Source organism: Podarcis melisellensis (genome assembly GCF_964234715.1).
Source record: "Podarcis melisellensis genome assembly, chromosome: 9".
Classification (NCBI taxonomy): domain Eukaryota; kingdom Metazoa; phylum Chordata; class Lepidosauria; order Squamata; family Lacertidae; genus Podarcis; species Podarcis melisellensis.
The window spans coordinates 23,802,288-23,828,432 of NC_138541.1; the positions used below are offsets into that span (position 1 = coordinate 23,802,288).

At 39.0% G+C, this 26,145-nt stretch overlaps 1 protein-coding gene across 1 annotated transcript in view; it reads right to left on the bottom strand.

Annotated features, from left to right (window-relative positions):
* COL25A1 (collagen type XXV alpha 1 chain) overlaps nucleotides 1-26,145 on the bottom strand; it is a 317,071-nt gene that overhangs the window by 28,422 nt on the left and 262,504 nt on the right. Inside the window, exons 22-34 of the mRNA XM_081925055.1 lie at nucleotides 25,625-25,669; nucleotides 24,710-24,787; nucleotides 20,450-20,473; nucleotides 17,968-18,012; nucleotides 16,858-16,902; nucleotides 15,966-16,046; nucleotides 13,942-14,004; nucleotides 13,229-13,279; nucleotides 12,697-12,723; nucleotides 7,643-7,696; nucleotides 5,891-5,944; nucleotides 3,254-3,280; nucleotides 2,274-2,327 (exon numbers count right to left, since the gene is read on the bottom strand). Of these exons, the coding sequence (XP_081781181.1) occupies nucleotides 2,274-2,327; nucleotides 3,254-3,280; nucleotides 5,891-5,944; nucleotides 7,643-7,696; nucleotides 12,697-12,723; nucleotides 13,229-13,279; nucleotides 13,942-14,004; nucleotides 15,966-16,046; nucleotides 16,858-16,902; nucleotides 17,968-18,012; nucleotides 20,450-20,473; nucleotides 24,710-24,787; nucleotides 25,625-25,669 (648 nt within the window). The remainder of the gene's footprint in view (nucleotides 1-2,273; nucleotides 2,328-3,253; nucleotides 3,281-5,890; nucleotides 5,945-7,642; nucleotides 7,697-12,696; nucleotides 12,724-13,228; nucleotides 13,280-13,941; nucleotides 14,005-15,965; nucleotides 16,047-16,857; nucleotides 16,903-17,967; nucleotides 18,013-20,449; nucleotides 20,474-24,709; nucleotides 24,788-25,624; nucleotides 25,670-26,145) is intronic.

Here is a 26,145-nt window from a genome sequence, read left to right on the forward strand (position 1 = left end):
GGGCAGGGCCACAGTACTACCCCACTTTCCCACCTTCCCCCTGCATGGGAACAACAAGCTATAAACACAGACCTCTATGTGTGATAGGCTTCCCTGGGAGGTGGAACCTTGACTGTGAAGGATTCCAACAGCTGGGGAACCATAGGCATGTAGATTTCTCCCCTTGCAGATATTGATTCCTAACCTACACAGAACTGAGGCCGCAGAAGCTCAGGAGAAACACCGCAGCCCCTGCCCCCCAGTTAAATGCATAAGAAGCACTTCACCTGCCAGAATGCCAGAAACTGGATACTGTTAACTTATTTCTTTGTCCTTGCCCTTACTTGCTGAAGCTGATTATTTTAATATTAAAAATGTTCCCAACGCAAAGATCTATGGGTCTCTGATATACAAGTCTGTTCACTTAAATGTCAGAGAACATAGGAAGCCAGACCACTAGGTCCAGTTAGCTCAGTATTGTCTACTCTGACTAGTAGCAGCTCTCCAGGATATTCAGGCAAGGGCATATTTCAAGCCCTACCTAGAGATGCCAATCATTGAAGGAGGGATTTTTGTATGCAAAACTGATGCTCTACCACTGAGCTATGGTCCTTCTCCTCATCTCTGAATGGGTAATAAAAATATTCACAAAGAGCTGCTGCTGTCATTGACTTGGATTCAAAGAGTTGTTCGGCTAATAGAAGGGAATTAAATAATAATCTATCTACGTTCTTCATTTAAGACATTTGTGTACCACTCTTCTAATCTCAAAATGATTTACATTAAACATATTTAAAATAACATAAAATATAAAAATAACTATGTTTGGGGTTGTTGTTTTTTTTTAATAGAAAAACTCCATAAAAGTTGAGCGTTCTGCTGAAGGGTGGACATTCCTGTCCACAAGCTCCCTTCCCTTGTTCACAGTGAACACACAAAGGCGAAAGTGGGACCATGACTGGTGGCCATAGTCATTGACTATGCCCCATACCTCTGTTGTTTCACTGAACAGTAAAACAGGTCCCTATGTGCATATAGCTGTTCATACACTGGGGGCTTCCACACAATTTGGAACCTAACATGATTAGAGTTCCAGATCACATGGAAGACCCTTTATTTTTACAACTTTCAGATGTTCTACTGAGAGTATGGAATTAATGGCTGTGAGCATTCTGATGTTGGAGGAGGCAGTAAATTGCACAGAGGGGCTCATCTGCACAGTCCTCAAGGGGCAGCCCTTCAAAGTGGCCAGGGAGGTCCTCTCCTCCTGGCTACATTAGAAGATTGTAGAACTCTGCAGGGATCCACCTAAAGTATCTTAAGCAGCCCTGTGGCATAGCTAGCCTAGAGAAATACTTGACAGCCCCATGACAACGTTATCTAATTAAGTTTAGATGCATGTCACATGTCATTTTTGAAATTTTCTAGGTTTCAAACACAGTTTGCCCTTTTGCATGGAAAGCTGCTGTTTAAGCAAAGTGAGCCTAAAGCTCTGCTGGGCTCATGGGACTAGATTTATGGCTCATGAGGTCCTGTCCACTGATCTGATTGGGGAATCTCTTGCATGTGCAAGAGGCCTGTTTGCACACCAGAGCTCTCAATTTCAGAACTCTACCACTGCAAGGGAAGTATACTTAACCAACTGCACAGAGATCTGTTTTTGCCTTGTATTCCCAAGAGATTTGCACCTGCACCAGACCTCCCATACTGGCCAGGAGAGGATCAATCATGGCACATGGGAGCAATCCAATGACAATTAGGCACACTGAAGGTGCATCAACAAAGTTAAGCCCTTAATTGTGTGCTTAACCATCACTTTGAGAGCTGAAATGTACCCAACTTTCTCTGGATTAGCTCAAAGTGTTTTTGGTTTAGCTTTCGTCTTCTCAGCAACAAGCCAGATGCTTTCCAGGTATAAATACAGCATCCATTTAATTGAAGCCAATGGACCTATATTGATTTACACAAGCTGTCAATCTGTCCCAGTGTCTCCTACCGTGTTGCTACTCCAATGTCTCTTGTCAGTAACTACTGTATAAACAAACACAGACTGTCAGGAGTCTTGGAGGAGAAAGCCTCTCTTCTCCCATTATGGAAACTGCTGACCTTTTGGGATCTGGGTGGAAGCTTTCTTTCACATTCTGACAGATGACTTTGTCTAGCAAAGATCCATGACATGGCTTTTGGCACACAGAAGGAAGAAAAGTCTAGCTTAATGGGACAAATTATAGGACTGGGACAAAAGAGCTGACTAGGCTAAGTAATCAAACAACAGTTAATAGCATTGAAGTCACCTTTTCTCCCTTTTCTCCTACATCACCCTTTTCTCCACGAGGACCAGGGAAACCCTATAAAAAATGAACAAAAATACCTCTATTGGCTTCTGTATGTGGGCTTGCCTTTATTGTGTAGCTGAATTATCTACACTCACACACACACACACACACACACCAGGAAAACTATACCAAATGATTTTGAAATTAGAAAGCGCATAATAGCAAGAAAGTTATTGAAGATGCCCAGCAAAAGACACCCTTATTTTCCTACATGCAAATTAGCACTGGCAATGTTAAAAAGAGAAGTGCTTCAGTCAAGAAGGCAAAATGGTTACAATTATTTCCCTCCCCACACTGCAAAAGAAGTTGCGTAACAGGAATGTCCCAACTGCAACTTCTGTTGAGAAATACACTCGGTTGCAAATCAAAACCTGCAATCAGTGGTGCTTGAAAACACAACTGCATGGAGGTTGCTCCATGTGTCAAAGTGTTCCTCTAAACAGCTTCTCATGAGCTTTCAACTGTTTTTCACCATGCAATAGCGACGTTCTCTGCATGGTGAAAACCACCAGAAATTTGTAAGGAGCTGCTATCACAAATGGAGTGTCATGCCACGCACTCCCCATACGGTTACATTTTCAAGCAATACTGGCTGCAACTGTAGGCCTCAGGAGAAATATAAGAGTACTTTCCGTGATCATCTGTCAGGTGCTCTAGTTAGCAGCAGTTGCTGTGGGCACTTATGAGTGGCACTATTTATGGTGGGATTTACAAGACTGCCCTTACTTAGCACTGCTTTCTCCACACTCTTCAATGTTATTTTCCTATCTCTATGATTATTTTCAAGGCAAACAACAATGCAATGTTTAGTATATTCTCTGCATGATTGTTATGTACAACAAATGGGGGGAAATTCGACATGCTCCAAGCATGCAACTATTGCTATAAAACAAACATGTACCTACCACACAAATAAAGTGATGATAAATATTACTTACATCAAGGCCAGGTTCGCCATCTTTGCCCTATTAAAGAATAATATTAATTATGTTAAGCTTTGTTAGCTCAGCTTGTGTAAGACGTCTGCCAGAACTATTTAGGCATGCAGCTGCTTTATTGTGTATACAACACAGACTGGCACACAAGCTCTCTTAAATGAAAGACAATAATGGAGAAGATGGAGGAGGAATCCAGCCTGCCTGGTTTCCACAACAGACTCACCTTATCATATCTGGGCAGATCATGATTCAGATCAGATCAATGGTCTGCTTCAAAATCTGCACTTCAGTGGATTCCACTACAAGCTGGTGGTCTAAGGGCTACACTCTTCCATCTTTTTCTTTAATACTTCCAAAATAAGGTCTCTAGCCAACCACAACTTGAGTTGTTAGCACAAGGGGCTTCTTGCCAACATGTGCTTTGAATGCAGATAGAGCAATGGCATTCTATTGTTCCCAAGGGAACAATGCCCTTGTGTAAGCACTGGTTGTTTTTCAATGGGAATTGCAGGGGGATGGGTGTCAGGAACATGAAGGGTGCGCGACAGATCAGGTCTCACTCTCTGCTGGCGAGAATGAAGAGTGCCAAGCTCCCACTGCCATGGCCCTCCCCTCTCCCCCTCAGTAAAAGGCAGCAACCTGATGCATTAAGAATGCAGGAGAGCAGCTCGACCCCTCCAGCCACTATTGTTTGTGTGTGTGTGTGTGTGTGTGTGTGTGTGTGTGTGTGGAAACAAGAGAAATAGAGAGTGGGGACTGCTCTCTCTGCTTATTGCAACCAGACATTAATGGAGGATAGGATAGGTCTCTGTTTGAAATGCTGTCTGAGTACTGTCCTCCATCTGAAGAAGCCCCTTCTTTGAAGGGCTATTATTATGTACTGAATTGAATAGGATCCAAAAGGCAGCAGTCTGATTGGTCCTAGAACAATAGGATTCAGAATGCAGCAGTCTGATTGGTCCTAGAATAATAGGATTCAGAATGCAGCAGTCTGATTGGTCCTAGAACAATAGGATTCAGAATGCAGCAGTCTGATTGGTCCTAGAACAATAGGGTTCAGAATGTAGCAGTCTGATTGGTCCTAGAACAATAGGGTCCAGAATGGAGCAGTCTGATTGGTCCTAGAACAATAGGGTCCAGAATGCAGCAGTCTGATTGGTCCACAGGAGCCACCCAATCCAGCTCCAGGTGGAAGTGAATCCTCAACCTCATTGGCCTACAGGTGAATCCCGGAATTAGCCAATAACGTGGGGCCCATTGTGTAAATAACGTATATAAAGCAGACATTCTGGGGGAACTTCCATTTCCTCCTCACCGCTATGAACTGAATAAAGAGCATGAAATCCACCCTCGACTCCGAGTATACTTCAGCTATTCAATCAAAGTTAAAGAATCATTGGAAGGGAGAGCAGTTGGCACACAAGCAACCTGGCCACAGTCTTCCCCACTATGGTGAGATGCATTTTTCTAAAATTTAAATTACTGCCATTATTTCTAAAGTTGCATCCATACATAAAAATTAGCACATGCACATTTTATATAAATCAGTATCCTCTTCTGTCATCCTTTTTGGTGATGCTTAAGTAAGTGGGAACCCTCCACTAAAATGTCACAAAATTCCTACATGGAATGTATTTCAATGATTGCTGAGTGCATAGCATATATCCTTATGTAGTTGGCCACATGTAGAGAGTCAAGCAAAAGATAATATACCATAAAGTCTAAGATAGATCCCTCTATCTCTCTATCCATCTACCTGAAAACTGTCTGGGAAGTTTAGAGAGCTGCTAGGGGAATGAGTAATTCCCCGCTAATTTCCATTAGTGGAATCTTCTGTTGGACGAAAAGCAATTCTATGCACAGAAAAACACCTTAAGATCCAACTCATTCTTCATACTTCTGCAAGTTTAATAAAATGTTGCAGAATCAACTTGAATGCTGGGATATTCATACAAAGCAAAAGGCAAATAACACATATTTCAAAATTATTTTATATTGGATATATGGCATTCTCCTCATACTGCGTATGTAAACAATGGAAAACTACTTGTATTGGACAAAAATATTAAGAATCACCTTCAATGGATTGTGATACCTCCTTAGTCCATCCTTCCACACAGCGAAATCAGTTTGCACAAGGTTTTTTTTTTGAAGATGCTATATGAAACTGTAACAGATTCCCCCAAAATGCAAATGAATCACAAAGCATTTTGCATAAATGACAGCTGATTGCCCTTTGTACTGGAGAGTCTTTTGAGGTATTTAAGGAGAAACAACATGATCCTGAGACTTTTTTATTGACCTGAATTCCTGCCATTACTTTCTGGTGCCTAGAGACAAGCAATAACACATGTACGGCAAAATGGAAATGGCAGGAGTTGCGCAGAGGGGGTCACTTTTAATTCTGGCTTTTCTCATTGTTGTTAGTTTATGTCACAACCTACTCTATTATTTATGCATAGATGCATGTGAGAGAATGAAACTGCCTAAACTTGAGATAAGGGATGGCCTCATGAGCAGTGACCTTGGGCAACTTAAACTAATTGCATTTCTCTGTGATGAATGGTCATAAAACACAGTAGGATTTAATCAAGGATTTCTGAAAATTGCACTTTCCAAAGATGTCATGTAACTTACAGGCAAGCCATATGGACCTCTGGGCCCAGGATCTCCTGTGGTTCCCTTTTCACCCTAAAATACAATATCAGAAATGTTCATTACAAAGGGCAAAGAGGTTTTGTTTTCAATTATGCAGTATTTATTGTGTATTTGAAATCCATTTATTTGTGTAGCATTTATTTCAATTACACAATATTTATTACATTTCTGTCCTACCAAACATTCAGGGTTGCACATAAAGTTATCCTGTTTCTCTCCCCCCCCCCCCACAACATACCTGAGGTCATCCTAAGGTCAGCCAGTATACTTTATGTATGAGGGCAGAAATAGACATTGCATGGGAGCTTCCTCATTAGCTGTCTTGACATCTTTTAAATACTCAAAGGAAGTCGCAGGTGGGTGTCATTTGGGGTGGGGATGGAGGGACAGAGTATTGTCAGGGGTGGTTGTTAAACCCTTCTCCCTCTTTGTCATTTTATTAATCAAAAGTATTCTCCCAGGTGCATTTGTTCTGTATGGTAACAATCTAGTCACATGTATTTTCTCCTTCTTGTGCAAATAGCAACTGAAGAGGAATGGGAACCATGTGGAATGGAGGGAAAGGGCCCCTCGTCACTCATAGCAGCTTAGTTGTGCAGTTTGGTTCTCAATGGGAATTCAAAGCCAGGTCTCGCTGATATGAGGCAAGCCTTAAGTGGCTGCAACACACTTTCTATAGGCTTCCGTAAGCTGTTTAAAGAATGAAACCCTCTACCAAAGATGCCTAGCTCGTGTGAGACAGTATAGCGGTACCTCGGGTTAAGTACTAATTTGTTCCGGAGGTCCGTTCTTAACCTGAAACTGTTCTTAACCTGAAGCACCACTTTAGCTAATGGGGCCTCCCGCTGCTGCCACAAAGCCAGAGCACGATTTCTGTTCTCATACTGAAGCAACGTTCTTAACCAGAGGTACTATTTCTGGGTTAGCGGAGTCTGTAACCTGAAGCATATGTAACCTGAAGCATATGTAACCCGAGGTACCATTGTATCTGTTTCTTTAATTTGTCATGATGTGCCTTAATATGGACACACAGGTACTATCCAGAACTTCTTAATATACCAGAATACTTGAGATTTGAACTTTGCTCTGGTTTATACCTAAATGGACAATGGTCAACTGCTATGGAGTGCGTTTTTTTAAAAAAATATATTAATTAGCCTTTTTTGCTAATATGTTACCAGTTATTGCCAAAAGCAGTAAAAGATTTGAGTGCCTTCCACTGGCAGTAGAGAGTAATAGAATTGTAGAGTGGGAAGGGGCGACATGGGTCATCTAGTCCTGATTATAATGGAGGAATCTTTTGCCCAATGTGGGACTTGAATCTACAACCCTGAGATTGAGAGTCTTATGCTTTACTGACTGAGCTATTACACATATTTTTGAAAAAACATCAACATTTTAGCTTTAAAATTCTGAACCTTTAAATGATTTGGTTGTTTTATTTTATTTTATTTTTTTAAAATACAGTAGTATGTAGCTATGTGGGTTTTTTGTTAGTTTGTAAATTGCTTTAGGTTGCAGTAACTAAAAACACACACACAAATTAAATAAAGAATTTATTATTCTAGTTCTCTTTTTTGGGGGGTGAATATGTGTTATTTTTGCACAACTACGAATCCTCTTTATTTATATCTGCAAGAGAACAAACACAATTCAGTATGCTGAATTGATACCTTTATCATGGAAAAGAAGAGAACCACCCCAAAGAGAAGATCTCCTGCAAACACTCACTCTGTCTCCTTTTGGACCTGCAAGGCCATGAGGACCAATTGGACCATCCATGCCCTGAAAGATTAAACAAATAGGAGCTGACAACTCTGAATGAAGGTTTATATTTAGCAAAGAATTTCACGAGAATCAGGCAGAGAATATGGGTTGGACTTTCACTGAAGGGGCAGCTGAGCTCCCAGTCCTTCTGGCAAGATCAAACAGTGCTTACTCCCATCTCATTCATCTCTACTTTCATGTTGTAGATCAGCTGATTTAAAGGTTTTCAGATAGCAAGGGCATAGGTTAAAGTTGAAACAAAGGGACTTAGGATAACAACAACAACAGCAACAACAACAATCATGCACAATTCACATGAAGACCCACAAGGATAGATGGCAAGCTTAGAGGAGGAGATTTTAAGTTTACCGCTATGCTATTCCTTAACTTCTCCATTATTCAAAAGCTGCAACATTTGTTTCAAATAGCAGGAGAAGTGCAGTGTCTTTTAACATGGTGTAACTTAATGGTTTAAAAAGATCAGGAAGGGCTTGTTCTGAGCATTGCAAACAGTAGCTTTCTAATGTTGACTCTCAAGGAAGAAATAGAGAAAAAGAGAAAGAAAAAAAGGCTGTATCTGAATCAAACAGCAGTTTTACTAATGCAGGCTTTGAAAGCTGGCTTCTTTAACAAAGCTAGCAGGATCAGATCAATGCACCAGGCAAGAGTGAAGCAGCCACATGGGCATTTTTATTTGAATGATGAGATCAGTGATTCTATCATGTCACCTGTCATGGACAAGGTGTTGTTGTTTTTTCTTTATCCCATGCACTAGCCCTATGTAGCAGGTATTTAGTCAGCTGTATAACAGGGTTAGTTGCAGCCGGTATTTCACACTGGACACAGCTATAGCACCTTAGGCCCTTTGCATCTTGAAGGCTACTAGCTTTTTTGTTAGCCGGGGCTCCTCCTCTGATGGAGCATCCTGTAAAATGCCTAGTCAGCACTGTACCAGAAGGGATAACAGCAGCAGCAGTGGTACCACACTGAACTGCAAAAGAAATCTGCCTGCCGTAAAGCATGTAAATTTAGCAGTGAAGTATGACATACAAACACAAGGGACTCACCCGGGGTCCTGGCTTTCCGTCTAAGCCAGATGCTCCCTGTATGTTTAAGTGGAAGCATAGATGGCAGGGATAACACGAATGACAAGAATGTAAGATTAGTAACTGGTGATGATGAAACAAATACAACTTCTATTTATACACAGGATGCGAGCTGCTACAGGGTTCTAGAATAAGTATCACAGTACTGCATAAGGTTAGTTTTAATTTACACACAACATGAAGAGTCTGATTCTGATCTCCTTTGCAACATGCCCCACATTAAGGTAATCTCACTTTTTTGTGTGAAATTCACCTCAATTTTATGAAATCAGAATGAGCCCCTAGATGTATTAGTGCTACAAACCTCATATATTATCATGGAAGTTTATTTGTACACACACGTCTCTATTCATAGGTTAGTAAAACAGACTTTTAACTTGGAAGATAAAACAAGGGGAATTATGAATTTTGCACAGACACGTCAACTGTCTCTTCATTACCAGAACAAGGAGAAGAAAACTGTGGAGCATTGCAAACAATATATGGGTTCCCATTGGAATGTCCTAATGATAAGATGAGAAAAAACACCCAGATTCTTAAAGAATATTTCTATTTCTTCACTGTATTAAAATTTAAAACATGTTCCTGAGCACACCAGTGTGTCAATGGTTTTCACTAGGGTTATCTTAATTCATTGAAATTAGTTCCACCTATCACTTCCATAGGATATGGTCTCCGGCCAGGATGTATAAAACTTTTGTAAAGTTTTATACTATTCATTCTGGCACTGCTGAGGAACAGAGGACCCCTGGTGGATATTGTGTGAACAAGGGAAGCCCGATGCTGCAAAATTCCTAAAGTGCTAATACTACTGTCTGAATTAAACAGGTCAGATGGCTTCACTGGAAAGAACCAATGTCTGTGAGCACTGGGCCCTTGATGTATTTTAAAACCTTGATCTTGCCCTGGAAAAGTTAGACACTTTAATTCCCCACTGATTTCAGTAGGAAATAGTTAAGCACATGTGGAATGCCCATTGAATTCAACTGATTTAAAAGGGCTTGATTTTCCTAGACTGTGCCTCTTCTGAACAGTGTGTCTGAATTATTTTAACTGGTTTGGGCCATCTTTCATTTCACTGTGTGAAAGGTCTACTGAAAAAGACTGGCAAAACGTGTTTGTATTTAGGGTATTATAAGACTACAAGAAACCAAACACTGGGTTGGATCCATATTAACTTAGTCACACATTTGTCCCATTGAAAACTGTGGAACACGTTAGTCATGATGGCTATCTTAAGTCTGATTGATTTTAATGGGGCTATAGCATGGCTAACATAGTCTAGCTCCAGCACATTTGTTTCATTTTCAATATTGAGTAATCCTGATTTTAGCACACTTTCATTGAAGGCACATTTACTATAAGCACCACCAATAAGAACTATTCCAAAATAGTTAAATCAGAACAATTCCACAAATCTATGAGTAAATGAAAAATACTTAAAGTTACACAAGCTAATTTCTTAAGACTTCACCCTTAACGTCTCAATCCTTATAAATACTGAACTCAAGAAAAAAAGATTGAGTTTAAATATATACACACTATACTTAAAATAGTAAAATCAAGCACTACACAGCATTCAATAATGGCATAATTAATGTGGAGGAACATGATGCTGGAACATTGTTGACATTGACAAATGACACAAAAATGGTAATAAAAATTAAAACCAACAACTGACAGAACTATGTGTTATGAAATGATACAAGAACAGACTCTGGATAAAAACAAAACAAGACTAATGTTTTACTCCAACATGATATAGTTTTATATTTGCTATCGAGTAAACCAGAGTTTTTGGTTGAAAGCAGAAAGAGTAGTTTGCAATTTGCACTGAAATTGAATATGTATTTTACTTACTGGAAGACCAAGGGGCCCTCTGTCACCCTTGTGACCTGGTTCACCCTTCAATCCTTTAAGACCATTTAACCCTGGTTCACCCTAAATGTAAAAGTATAAGTATATTGGGGGTGCTGGTAGAGGTATTCAAGCTGGGACAGAAGAGAGCCAGTCAGATGTGGATGCAAACTCCAGTTCTTTAACACAACTGGTTCTGTTCAGTGAAATATACTTTATCAGACTATGATATAATAAATGGAGGAATGCTAGTGATCTGCATTAAAATCAAAGGCATAAAGCTTTCACAATTATTTTGCAAATTCAAATCAAGTCATCATCATCATGATGTTGAAACATTTCTGAAACAAAATTGTGAGCCTTAAGTGGCCCCTTTTTCTTCTCATGGTGAACTGGAATGTGCAGTACATCTTGGAAAGATATTCTAAACCTTTAAGCATAATTAATTAAACAGAGGAAGAGTGTGATTTATTGGAATATGCACTGGAACCATGAGGAAATGGTCTCCAAAAAGGTGATTACACTCCTATTAACAACAGAAGTTAGTTATCTTTTCATGTTTATGAAATTTCACATGAAATTAATGTGTGCAACATTATGCTATAATATAGCTTTATTATATATTATGTATTAAAATCCACATTAAAAGCTTGCTCTCCAGGAATAAGTCTGCTTTGAAGCATAGGCGAAGAAGAGTACAATCTGCTAAAAACTTCTGCACAAGCCCATCGGGAGCTGCCCAAGATAATTGCTACTGTATCCTTATATAACTGTAAGGGCAATGTCTACCCTGCAGTTTAAACCCCCTCCAAGCCTATTTAACTGTCATGGCTCCTAAGCAAAGAAATCTTGTTATTGTAGATCTCAGATTTCTCTCTCTGTGTACTAATTTTGCTCAATTTAACTCAATGGGCATTCTAAAGAAGTTGACTGAACTGAATCTTGCAACCCTCAAATTTTTCAGACCATTTATTTTGAGATTATTATTATTATTACTCTGACAATATCCTACTCTTTTATTGGTACTCAAGAGCAGAAGAATGGCTTTCTTTCCACAATTGCATACTCCATTACAATCCCATTCTTTTAGGCTGCAACCATATACCCACATACCTGAAAATAAGTTTCATTTAATGAAATGGGGCTTAACTTTGAGTAGACATGTATAGGATTGTGCTGTTGAAGATTTAGAAAGAAAAACTACAATACTTGGTGCTTGGAGAATCTCAAGGAGTCATGAGTTCCAGATTAGGCTAGCCCTGGCACGGAACAAACTATGGTCAGTTTTGTGAGTGTTCAGTCCTACACATAATGGTCTCAGCATGTTTGTTTTCTCTTCTTTCAAAACAAACAAACAACAGATTCTGGTAAAAGAGTTTTTAAAAAATGAAACTAAGTTTAGCTATGGTATACAAAGTTCTTTCAAATACATATTCCTTCAGGAATGGCTTCTGAAGGCTTTCCCCCATATATCTGGAATAACTCTTCCAGAAGTAGCAATGAAGACTTCGCTGATATAGACCCTTGTTAGGAATGCCTTTTCAAAGATGAAGGCATGGACAGAAAGAATGAAAGAGAACTTATTATAAAAGGTAGTAAAAGGTGGGAGCTTGAGCAGGAAAGATTAGTAGGAATGAAGGAGAAAGGTAAAGAAGAAAGTAATATCTGGAAATGATTTTACTTTACTTCTTAAGTGCACAACACACTCATCCCCTGTTTTTCTAAGCTTACGTGTAAGGTAGTTCCAAATGGCATAGCTTGAATCTCTCACCAGACAACTAGATATTTTTATTGGCTCTCTATAATTAACATTATAGAAAGCTAATTCAACTTATGGTGATGAGGAACAGACACAGGAAATTGCCATAAATCATTTAAAAATATTTTTAATGCTTTATCTTAAGCAGCTGCTTAAAGGTTTAAGAATATAAAAAACACATTTAACAGAAAAGTGCGACGAAGAACAAAACATGACTGCATGCTTCAACGTGATTAACGAGAATGAGTGCATAACAAATAAACATAACGAAGTTAGTTGTGTATCGGATTCTTTACCTTTGGGCCTGGAAGTCCATGAGGTCCCTAAAAAATAAGAATGAAAATGTCATAGTTAGAGAGGACATTTCTAAACTACAAATTGGTCTTTGCCAATAGCTAGTGCTTGCTGTTCTTGTCGCTGTCCAAAGCTGCATAAAATAACAATCCTTAATTAACTGGAAAATACCTAACCAGTCAAGACAGAATGAAACTCTGCATCAACTTCCAACAACAATCCATTTTCAAAGTCAGCTGGATCCATGTCTAAAACGTTTGATTCTCCATATTTCCCCCCTTGATATCCAGTCAGACATACAAATGATTGCCAACATTTATACAGTCAAGAGCCCTTTGCTCCACAATTTCAGGTGTCATCATTTGCCCTACACCCACAAAAATACCCATGTCTTGACCCTACTAATACCTGCCTCCTGCCCCTACCAGCCCTGTCCTTGCAATGTCCTCCATCCACAGCTTCCAGAAAGAGGAATGATTCTTCTTTGGTCTGATTGCTCAGCAGTTGCATATGTGATAAACGAAAAGGACTTACCATAGGTCCAGGTGGACCATGTGGGCCTGGAGGTCCCGGTGGTCCTATGATCTACATATAAAAGCAGGATAATTAGTTCAGACTAACACATGTTCTTATTGAATTGTAGCACCTCTCATCTGCCTGAAAGCTGCAATCCTTTATGTGAGATAAAATATACTATTTATTTGAAAATGTTCTTTCATAAAATGTAACAAGGCAGCTTGCAACAAATAGAATGCAATAAAATCGATCTACAAAATATAACTGAAACATCAGTAAAGCATTTACTGTACAGCATCGGAGTATTTAATAAACAACAAATAAATATTTGTCAGTGGTTGGCATTCCAGTTGAAGAGGTGAGATATAAATTCAGGAGCTAACTTACTCACCATTCCTGTGCCTGCAGTAATAAATGCTAATGCACTGTTGCTTTGTATCACATAGAAAAACTTATTTGAATGGTTTCCCCATTAGCCTCTATCAAGAAGACAATAGGGAAGGGGTGCCAAACTAATCATTGGTGGGCCATATCCCACCCTGCAAAACATTTCTGTGGCCCTCCAGGACCATCACCATCAGCTTTTATTTCAAACATTTTTAATTGACTGCTCTGTTTGATGCCCTTGCGCTGTGATGCCAAAACATTCTTTTTTAAATTTTTTTTAAAAAATAAATAGAAGACATTAGTATATTTTTATGGAAGCACTGAGATAGCATAGAAATACTTACAGAGGGACCTTGAGGACCTGGCAAGCCGACATCTCCTTTTTCTCCTTTCATACCATTGGATCCCTACAAAATCAGTATTGACGCACTGAACAAAGCTTTCATCTTATCAACTCATGGATATTGTTTAGTTCAGAAGACGGATTTTCATTACATCACTTACACTTATAATTATAATTATAATTATAATTATAATTATAGGCATCATTTATTTTGCTTTATGCCCATATCCTGTCTCAACAACTCTTACAGCACAAGCCAACCTCCATCTGATCTGAAGTCAGATTTGAATTCAATGGGACTTACTTCTGAGTAGACACATATAGGATTGCAGTGTTAATGTACTTGGAGCATGTCTCTACAGTTGACATTATGGCAGGTTTACAGTTTTGGTGACCTTTTCATTTTGTTTCTGTTAGCTGATTTGCTTCGTTGTTTATAGTTTATTCTATTACATTTAAGTTTATTATTCTTTATAGTTTATATTATTCTTTAAGTTTATCTTTCGCTAGCCAACATGAGCTTCTTGTTTCAAAGATGGGGTTTAAATAAAATGAAATAAATGAAAGTACAAGGCAAATTTGTGTGAGGGCATTTTCTGGATGGTCTACTACAATTTTGCTTTTTTTTTGTGGGCTTACAGATACAAATACTGGCCTCTATCTAGACACACTGGCCTGTAAATTACAGAATTGTGCTTGACTAGTGCTTTATACAGTAATTTGATGTGGGTTGATTTTCACACATGTCACATATAAATAACCTCATTTTACACCATAAACTGGACAATAATTTCTTAGGGAAATTAGGTAATACACTCAAGCATTGGGGGAAAGGGCATTCTGAACCAGGTAATTGCCAACTTTGACAGCATCACTAATAATGGCCATTTCAACACAGAACATCTTGTGCACATAGAAATTGATCAGCAGATCTGCTCAACATGATACATGCTCAGTAGGACCCCATGTGCATCTGTTCTTGTTTTCTGTATACAAGATCCCATAGGGGGCTGTTAATAAGGAGCAGATTTTTCATGGGTACAGTATCCCTACTGTGCACAGAACAGCACTGCTCAATCAGACTGCCAATTATCAATGATGTGTCATGCCAAAATGTCATAGTAAATACAGAGAGCCCAGACTGCATAAAGTCTACGGAACATTTTTCTCTTGTGTTTAAAGTGTAATCATTTTACTACTCACTATTTAAAATTACATTTATACAATCACTTAAAATACGTTATGGTTAAATTTTGATCCTTGTAATGAGATAACAGTCAAAAGGACTTACCCAGGAAGAACTGCAAATAGGTTGCATCTCAATACATTTAAGATTAATCCCAGTAAAGTGCCTCTCCTTATAAAAGATTCCACCACCCCCTTCACTGATCAATTAACATACTCTTTGAAATTTTGCCAAATTTCATGTTCTAGGGTGAAAACAGAGCAAATGGTTTATCCATCAAAGCAGTTAAACTTCAATGTTCCCAAAGGAAAAGAGATGGCTAGAAGGGCATGCTGTGACATATACAACTTTTGGTCTAAGGTTCATACATCCCATGCATTTTTTTATCATGAGTATTTTGTATCATGTTGCACTGATACTAAGCTGACATTTCCTCACTGCCCTATTTGCCTGGAGATCACTTCAGAAAGCACCCAAATGGTTCCTTCTCTTTCTGTCTCTCTCTCTCTTCCTTCAAAGCCTTCATTAAAGTTCTCTTTTCACATATGTCTTTGGTTGAATCTCTTAATCTTCATCCTGTGAAATTAAACTAAGCCAAATACATCACTTTGTACACATTTTCTCCTCTGCTTCCCCTGCCTCTGTTGATCTCCTGTTATCTCTCTTTCTGTCATTGTGTACCTTATAAGCTCCTTGTTAGAGAGATCTTTCTCTATGTGTCGGTCTTTCTGCATGGTGCTAAAATGGCCCTCTTCATAATAATAATGTTTGACTTTTAAAGAGTAAGCAGACACTGAAGATGTAGTTAAAAATGCAGGTACATTTTAAAGCAAACTTACTGGCAATCCTGGAAGTCCAATTCCTCCTTTTTCTCCTAGTACTCCAGGGTCACCCGTATCACCTTTTGAGCCTTTAGGCCCCTGCAATAGCACAGTCACATAAATGAGTCTTATATTACAAGATCATCTAAAATCAACCTAGGAGCATGACTTACTGTGTATAAACAAACCACTCCCATTTTGCTCTGCCTTCCTCCCATCAGCTTCCACTGGGAGGAAAAGAACCATAATCCCTGTCTTAGCATTATGTCCAAACCAGGGATCATAGTTGGTTTCACTCCCAACAAACTACAATCTGAAGCTAAGCTTTGTTCTTGGATGACTAATAGTGGTTTGTAAGAGGAAAACAAACCATGATCTCTGGTTTGGACATAATGCCGAACCATATATTGTGGTTTTCTTCCTCCTCATTGTGAGTGAAAAGCAACAGAACACCCCAGACTGATATATTCACAGTAATTATTGCAATGCAGGATGCTGCTTCATGCTGAGTCAGACCACTCGTTCAAGTAGATTTGGACAGCGCTGTCTACAATGAGTAGAAGCAGTTCTCAGGGTTTCAGACCTGAGTCTCTCTTAGCGCTGGAGATGCAAGAAATTGAAACTGGGACCTTTTATATGGAACACACTTCCCCCTCCCAGTGAGCTAATAACCATGGTTTACTATGATGTGGGAACTGGGCCAGTAAATCCAGAAACGTCTTCTGGGTTGTTTATTGGCGCTATATTCACTTATTTTTGGCAGTATCTTTCATTCCATAACAAAAGAAAAGAAAGGGGGGGAGAAAGAGTTGTGAAACAAAAATAATTATTTTATTTATTATCTATATCTCTTTTTTTATACCTACTATTGTATCATTCATATGTTCAGTAGCAATAATTGTTCAAGTACCTGCTCTCCATCAGCACCTGGCAATCCTGGAGATCCGGGTTCACCCTGCAAAGTGAAAATTTCATTATGTTATTATTTCCTGGAATATACTATAGTTTAATGCTTTGTTAATAAGACTGCTTGATTCTTAGGCTTATACACCAACCCATCCCACATGGAACAGCCACAAGGAAATAAGAAGCAGGTGTTTTTTAATTACTTTACAAATAAAAATAAGCTGCAGTTAGTCTGAAAGTAGTCTTATCTCTTCTTCATGGCTGTGATAAAGAAGTGGAGGGGGCACCTAGGATTGTGAGCCTCAAACATAGTGTTTGTCCACAATTGTCCTCATAGTGTTAAACCATGGTATACTATTAGGTCCAAACTGGGTCAATATGAATTAACTATGCTGGTCTATAATAATCTCATACGTCAACAGGCAACCTAGTAAAACAAATAAGAATAAGGTATTGGCCAGGATCTAGGTGGATGTGGGAATGTTTTGAAGACCACCCATTTCAGTTATACAGATGGCCTCCAGAAGTTGTTGGATGGGAGTTATAGCCTGAAAACATCTGAAGGGCACCATGTTGGCTACTCCTGTTCTCCTGGCCACCTTTTGAGCAACAGTATTCTTTAGATGAGAATCAAAAAGAACACAGACTGTGTATGGTTACTTAGGGTAAATTAAGGTATCTTAATTTAAAATTACAAATTAAGTTATTAATTAAATGAATTATTGTGATGCTGGCTAAAATTATTAATAAATATTAAGGAAGGAAAAATAAAATATAAAACATAATGCAGTAAAAAGTTTCTTAGGCTGAAATCCTACACACGGTTACTCAGTGGGGCTTCCTTAGACAAGCATAGGATTGTGCTATTAGTGATGATTATGCCTTTAAGAGCACAGTATTTATTTTCTTACACTGACGTCCTGCCTTTATTCCATCATGGAACCCAAGATAGCATACATGCTGCTTCCAGAAGGTCACCAACCCAGACAATGATCACACCCTGACCCCCTTAACTTCTACAAAGTAGCCTCATGTGCCTTCAGACCATACTCTGCATGGAAATAAATTAAAGCTCAGGGGGTCTTTGTCCAATGAGTAACAGTTGGAAACTCACCTTTGACCCTTGCAATCCTTGGGGTCCAGGTGGACCTGGAGGACCCTAAAGGTAAACAACAGTTCATTTTTTAATCCAGCACCATCCAGATTTCTAAATTATTTATCTGTCAGGCACAGTTATACTAATCTTCGTTAGTAACAAACCAATGTGACAAAAAAACACTGTATTAAGAAGCAGTTAACAACCATGACACTCAATGATCAACTACAGACAGCACAAACAAATATTGCAATTAAATTCAATTATTATTTTCTTAAACAGAAATTCTATTAGAATACCCATTAGCATTCTAACTTCTAGGTAACAAAGTCTATAGCTTTCTGCAAACAAAACAAGCACATTTAACTTTGAAATAAGAGCAATTTTTGACCAGTGGGCAAATTGTGGCCATTTGAGAATTACTGTGTAAGTAAGTTCTCTGCCACCAGCTAACCTGTGTCATGTGCAGCTATTGGCATTTAGGTAGTGAGTGGTGGAACAGGGTAAAGGCCTAATTCTGTGGATAGCAACTCACTTCTTGTTGCATGAATTAAGATGACTGCATATAGTGTAAACCTTAGGTATGAGCCCACCCTAACACAGAATTAAGTTTTCAGGGCCTTTGCTGCCTTGTTTTTTATCTTGTTTCTTATTCAGCTAAATCATAAGAAAACTCCTGTGCTTGCTTCTCAGAAGGATTCTGTGCCAAAGAGGTAGGGTTGATATGTTTAGATAAAGTTTTTCTTGGACACTGGCATATTATATTTATATATATATATATTCCATAAAGGAACTTGATGGAAAACACTGCAGTGGAAAAGTGATGTACTGGAAGGCTTAAGCACTACCCACTGTCACCTCTCTACTGAAAATCACACCTTCCTGTTTGTTCCATTAACAGAAGCCAACTTTGAAATTTCACTACCTGCATTAATGTGTCTATTTCCACCTTGTTCACAGACAGTTTTACTTGTCTGCCATTCTCATATATGTCCTTAACTATTTTCTTATTGTAAAATCTCACGTAGCAAGATTGGCAATATACACATGTAAATCATGGAAGCAGTATTTACACTACAGGTGTGTGCAAATGCACAAGAAACAGTAAAAGACAAAAGTGCAAACACACACATCACTATGCCTTCCATGAATTGGACAGGAATAGGTTCACGTGGTTTTGAAATCACTTCTTGTGTGAGGTAGAAAGCACATAAGAAGAGGGGGAAAGGCAAGTGAGGACTCAGGACAAAACATCTCAACTCACAGATGGAAACCATTATTAACTGGAGATTCCCATCTCATTTTTGGAATTAGTTAAGTTTTTATAGAACCCTTTAACCTCCTTCAACACAATGCACCACATAATTTATGGCGACTGTAATACAGTTTCCTTTGTGTTTTGTGCACAGATTCACAGGTGAACTTAGTACTGGTAGTTGCTTGCTAAGATATTAGAGAACTTTCCTAGCCCTATCTGAGGTCCCCTGGAGATCCTGGGGGTTAGCTCTGATGCCTCCTGCATGCAAGCCATGCCCCGTTCTTCTGGACTTCAGGTTTTTGCAGCACAGATTTAACATGTGGCTATTACCACTCCAAGGTAATACTACACTGCAGTGAGATGTCCCGGAAAGAATATCTACGGCTTTAAAAGCATCCGTACAGATGTCAAAACATGCTTCTCTGAACTGCTAGAGATAGTTAATTACCTTCCAAGAAGCCTCATAGTCTTAACTATCATTATTTCCTAGCAATACTGCATGGCAGAATTCCAGTCCAGCATGCATCCACTGGGGGTTAATGAAAGCAGAGGGCAGAGAAGGAGGAGGAAGACCATGTTCACTGTATCAGATCTTGAGGTACAGACAAATTTTCAGCTTGCTCAACTGAAATTTCCTTTAACCATGTTTTTTACATCTGGAATTAATACACTTACTTTCTACCAACACTGAACAGGAAAAGGGACATTTTTTAATGTAGAGAAGTTGCATTTGAGATGACAACTCTGGTTGCAGTTCACAAATCACTTATTTTGGAGCACTGTCATTTAGATCCTAATGAATTCTACAGGATGAATTAAAGAATATTCTGGAGTAAGTGTGGTCTGTGTTTTCTAGCATATAACTTCTATCAAATAAGGCTTAAAAAAAAAACCAATCCAAAACACAAAACTACTGGGAAATATCCTGCGCAAGCCTTGCCTTCAAAAATTCTGACTAAAAGAAACAGAAGTGAAAATGCACAGCTGTAACAAAGATAAACTTGTTAGACTGGCAAACAAGAGTTTTAAATCATTTTCTTTACTGAAATGAATGGGATCATTGCTATTAATTTCAACTGCAGTTCTGGTTTTCAACACTGATAACACTTGATGTTGAAATACATGTAGTGATAAGTCAATATCTGATGAAACAGACACATTCTAAATCAGGCAAGTTATGAACATGCAACACCAAGGAGGAAAACAGCTACAAAGCACTATAAGTCATGCAATAGGAATTACCGTGACAGTTAGGGTGGTAATCCTCTGTTGGCAAAATGTATTAACAGAAGACAATGTTACCAGATGTTCAGTTTGAAATAAAATACTTTGCTTGTTTAGTAATGGATTTCACAGAATTTGGGCAGTTTGGGATAAGCGTTTGACTGTCTCAGATAAATTAAAGAAAACTGTCTTTTTTTTATAAAAAAACATCAACATTAAACACAATTGATATTATTTAGTATGATTGTTTTTAAAAAACCTTAAACTTGTCCATAAGATTTTCATGCCCAAGGCACCTCCAGATTTTGAAAAGGATATATTTGCATTGCCAGTAAATGTCTCTGATCCACACATTAGAGAACATTGGCATCAAAGACGTTAATAAGCTTAAGAGTACTCAAATCTTAAATACTTTGTGGAATGTGCTGCATAGGTTTAATTACTGTTAAAAACAGACATTTCTTTAAACATTATATTCTTGTGTATTCTTCAAATTCCAATGAGTTTCCAGTAAGGTCAGAACAGAAATAGACCTACTAATCTCAGAGATACACCAGCAATTTAAGACTGTGATCCTTATCAGTAAAAGTAAAGGACCCCTGGACAGTTAAGTCCGGTCAAAGGTGACTACCAGGTTGCGGCACTCATCTCGCTTTAGGCCGAGGGAGCTGGCGCTTGTCCACAGACAGTTTTCTGGGTCATGCGGCCAGCATGACTAAACTGCTTCTGGAGCAATGGGACACCATGACGAGTGCCAGAGCACACGGATATGCAGTTTACCTTCCCACCACAGCGGTACCTATTTATGTACTCGCGCTGGTATGCTTTCAAACTGCTACGTCCAACTCAAACACATAGGCACATTGTGAGAAGGTAAGCGGTACAATCCTCACACTTTTCCTGATAGTACCACATAGCCTTTTAGAAAAAGAACAGTGTCTCATCAAACTTTTAGAAGCTGCGCTGGTTACATACTATTGTTCATGAATTGCAGTAACACTACTAGAGCAAGAGAACACTATTTGCTAGGCTGATTGTTTATGAAAATTATCCTGCACAGTTATTGAAGAACCCCATCACCTATTGTCTGCATCTAACAGAATATTACTTTGCTTGCTTCCATAAAAGAGTGGTATCATCCTAACTAGGAATCTAGCATCTAGCATTGTAATGGCTCTCTGTAAGGTGGAACATTTTCAATTATTTCATATAAAGGAGTTACAAAGAATGAAGCACACTAATATTCAGCTCTGCTTAACGCCATGAAAAATGACTTGAGAAGCACTATGCTTGTCTATTTTGATTTATAGCCTGCATTGTTCCTTGAAAGTGCTGGCTTGATACCAATCTTTATAGGGCAGAATAAAGGAAACACAAGGCTTATTAATAAATGTATAACTAAAGCAACCCCTTGCTTATCTCTGACCACTAAACTATCTCTGACCACTAAACTATGACTCAAATAAAAACCCTTGCATCATTTCCATAAGACAGTCCAAGTTGGATTTTGGCAATCTGCAAATGGAAGGAAAAGGGAATCCCATAGACGAAATATATCTCTACGTGTCCCTGTTGTAGCAAACTTGGCATACAGATAATTGTTGGAAATGGTCTGATTCATTTGGGACCTATAGTGTTTAGAGCTTTGAATTAAATACTCCTTTCTTTTCTGGTAAATTAATGGTTTCTAATACACTGGTTTTGTCATTATTGTATACCTAGCATTAATACCTAATATCACTTTATGGCAATATTTAGTCCACACACCTTATAAAATGTAGGATTTAAGGACCAAACCTCTCTTTAGAACTGTTGATCCTGATCTGCAGAAATGAGTCAGAGTTGGACATCTATAGTGGCCTGGCCTTTGACATGCAATATATATGCTTCTTATGGTTTTTTTTAACCATTGTTAAAACCATCGTTGTTTTAACCATTTGTAATATCGTTGCAACCCACCAAGGGATCTTACAGAAAAGGGCATGTATGCTCTCAAGCAAGCAAGCCAGCAAACAAACAATTTACTATTATGGAAAATAACAACTACACAGGTCATGTATGAAAAATTATTTAGCTTGAAATACAGTTTGTAAAGCAGTTTGCTGGAGTACTGCTGCTGAAGGACTTAATGCTTGGCAAAACTAGACGAGGTGAGTCCAAATTTCCTAGAAGCCATTATTTTTCCTGGAAAAAATAGCCTGAGATTTTTCTTTCTCAGCTCTACTCTCTTAAAGATCACTTTAAATATTCCCCCCCCCCTCTGAAAATTCTCAACTTTTTGGGTGTGTGTAGCTTACATTCTCCCAACTACCTTAATGTTCTGGAATGGTGTGGAGGGTTAGAGTGGTGTATGGCTGCCAATATAGTTAATGCTGCTACCACTTGCAAAAGTAAAAGAAACACCATAGAAAAAATAGAGAAATTAATAATTTCTTCTCCACCTAAACTAAGAAATTTGTAAAATGGCCTCTAATTTATCTTCCCATAGAAATAGTGGAGAACTTTGAGAGATCATTTGTGCAAAGCGCTAAAGGTTACTAATGCTGTCATTCAATACATATTTAGCTGACCATAAGACCCTTAACAGAACTGACCTCTGGGTAGGCATGTGACTGCAGTGCGAGAGCCCTACTGTTCATACACATAACCCCCTGTGTAGTGCATGGGTAAAATAATCTCAGTGGATTGGGGCTCACTGTAGTCTTTGATCTTTCTGAAGGAAGAAGTGAACATCAGGATTGGCCACTTGTAGGAGAAATAGTCATATTTGGCTTTGAATTCTTACAGTGTTCTGTGCTGCTTGAATGAAAATGACTTATTCTCTAATGACCCGTGTAATGAAGTTGAAGGAATGACTCAGAGGAACTGCAAGCCAGCCAGCAAAATTCTGTCTTATTTTTTGGTTTATTTCCCTGGTCTTAAGCACACATCCAGGAGGACAGCCTTCTTGTTGTGAGGAACAAAGCCAATTCCTACTTGAAACAGTATTTCCAAGTCCTGAGGGGAACTAAATAAAAGCCAAATTCTGAATTTTCCGTAAGTTCAGTGTGCATTGACGAATCTCAGAAGACAGGAAAAGATAACTGCTAATTATTAGGGTACAGCTGACATATAACAATACTGCTGTTCGTCTTCACTTGGAGATTCAAAGACTGAGCATCTTTTACAAGTCCTTTTAGATCTACTTACATCGGATGGCTTTTAGGCCTATTTGATTCTCCTCATGTGGTTATATAAATTTCAATCATGGCAGTGTAACCCAGGTATTTCAACAGGCTGAGTTGAAATCACCCAAACCTTCTAAGAAATTATTATCAGACATTTGTGTTTCATATGCCATTGACAACATTTCTCCCTGTGAGTGAATGCACATGGAAGATGGCAGCATAGTGCATCTATCTGCAAGTAAATTCACCTAAATGCCCGAGCCTGTAATTGTTCGCCTGACCTAAAGTATTCCTAACCAGACCTTTGCTTTTATGAACTGCTGAGTACAACAAAGACAGGCAAAAGGTTATGAAGGCTATTACTATTACTAATTTGGGTTGTAGATGGATTTGACATATAAATGGAAACAGCAGCAAGTGGTATGGTGGAGCTGCACTAGTCATCGGACCTCAGTCCTGCTGAGTCACTGCAGTGTATCAGGATGGCTGGAGCAAGAGGTGCAGCGATTGTGAGGTTGGTGGATTGCAAATGTGCAGGTGGTGCTAATCTGGTGCTTCTGCTTGTTTTTTGAAGCCAGAAGCCAGTAGCGGACAGTGTGGTAGCTGTATTCACCTGACCTTCTGACAGCTGAGTCCATGTTGCTTATCAGGAAGGAGGGGGTGGGAAGGTCAGTGTTACATAAATTCTCCAGTAGAAGCACCAGATTGGCTCAGCTGATGCTTTTGCACCCTGTCAACCTCACTACAAACTCATCCATCCCCTTCTGGTAAGCAGCAGCGACTCAGTTGTCAGAAAGTCAGGTGAGTGTCCATTTCACTATACTGCCAGTAACAGAATATTCTAGAGTATCATTAAAACACACAGAGAGAGCTACCTTGGTCAGACTATCAATCCATTTATCTTACCATTGTGTACTTTCTTTACCAGCCTTGCTGAGATATTTCACAGGGACTGGCAATGGATAGATGGATGGATGGATGCAAAGCACATACTCAACTCCTAAACTATGGCAAAATATGAATACCATGATTACACTTTCTATTCCAACTCAAAAGGCCATGGAAGGAAAAATATAATTACGCCTACTGTGCATGACGTCTGGTGACATACCTGCAAAGCTTCATGGATATTGCCATTGTAATCAATTATCTCTGTTGCCCCTTGATCACCTTTTTGTCCAGGAGGGCCCTGTAAAACATTCACCCCAAAATGTTATTTGGATCAAGAGCACAGCATACAAATCACTCACTATTCTCATCAATTTGAGGAAGGCAACATAAAATTTTGCCTGAGCTGCTGATTACAGCACAGTTCCATTCAGGGTATCATTTTGTTATATTACAGAAATGGCATGTTAGCTGCCTGGAAGATTTATACCAGAATATGATGGATTGATGCATATTTCCTGCTTCATTTTCAAATGCTGCACCAAGCTCACTCTCTTCAGATAGGTTATTGGTATCACACAGTCTGTGCTACCCAAGGTGTACAAATGCACATAAAATCTTGATGGACGTGCTTAAGAGTTGATTGGCCTTGATAATGCTAATGATAACTTTAGAACAGACAAGATTAATCATCTATTCAATGCCATCAGTGACAATGTGTTCTTTTAGTCTGATCATACCAATGTGTTAAATGGAAAAGTGACTAATATTATAACAACTGGAATGTGCAGTCTCAGAAAAACACATCACAATCTAGCGTGCATCAAATCAAAGCTAAAATGTTGCAGATCAAGGCTATAATATTTATTCACAGATAATACCTGTTTTGCTTCTCTAAGGAGTCAACCATTTAGTGTGGCTGAATACTTTTAGATCTCTTTGCCTATTAACATCAAACAGGTACTCTTGCTATACTGTTTTAGATGCCTGTGGAAAACAATTTTTTTACTTGTGCAAGCCTACCCAGACATTTACTTTAGTTGTTTTAAAATGTTGCTGATTTCATCTGGGCGGCTTGAGGAAATGAGCTGCAACGAATATCATGCTGCATGGAATGGCTCAAATGGGAGTCACTTACCCTTGGGCCCATTGCCCCCAAATCACCTTTGTCTCCAGAATCACCCTAATAAAAAGCAAAATAAGTATTTCAAGTTTCACGTGGGGAAGGACGCAATAAACTCACCAACTCACTATGAGTAGCTCTGTCCCACGACACACTTCTCTCTGAGTCTTCACTGGAACCTGCTACTCCCTCTGAAGATCCAAAGGCAACTGCGCACTCAGCGCAGGCTCCGCCCCAAATTTAAGCCTCAGGTGCGGACTGGAGTGAAGTCTGCTCACCTGTGGTCTGCCCACCTCGCCCCACTCCCAGTGGCACCACGGATAGGTGAGTTTGAAGAGCAACAGATGTGTTTTGCTAGGCTGCGGTCCATATGCAAGTAGTTCACTGTACATAACAGAAGGGCTGTATCTTTGTGATCAGCCTAGATTCAGTATGAGACTTGATTAGGATTAGAGTACCCATTTGCTCATAGTAACAATAATCTACCGGAAAGTCAGAGAAGACTCTAGAACAGCGGTTCTCAACCTGTGGGTCCC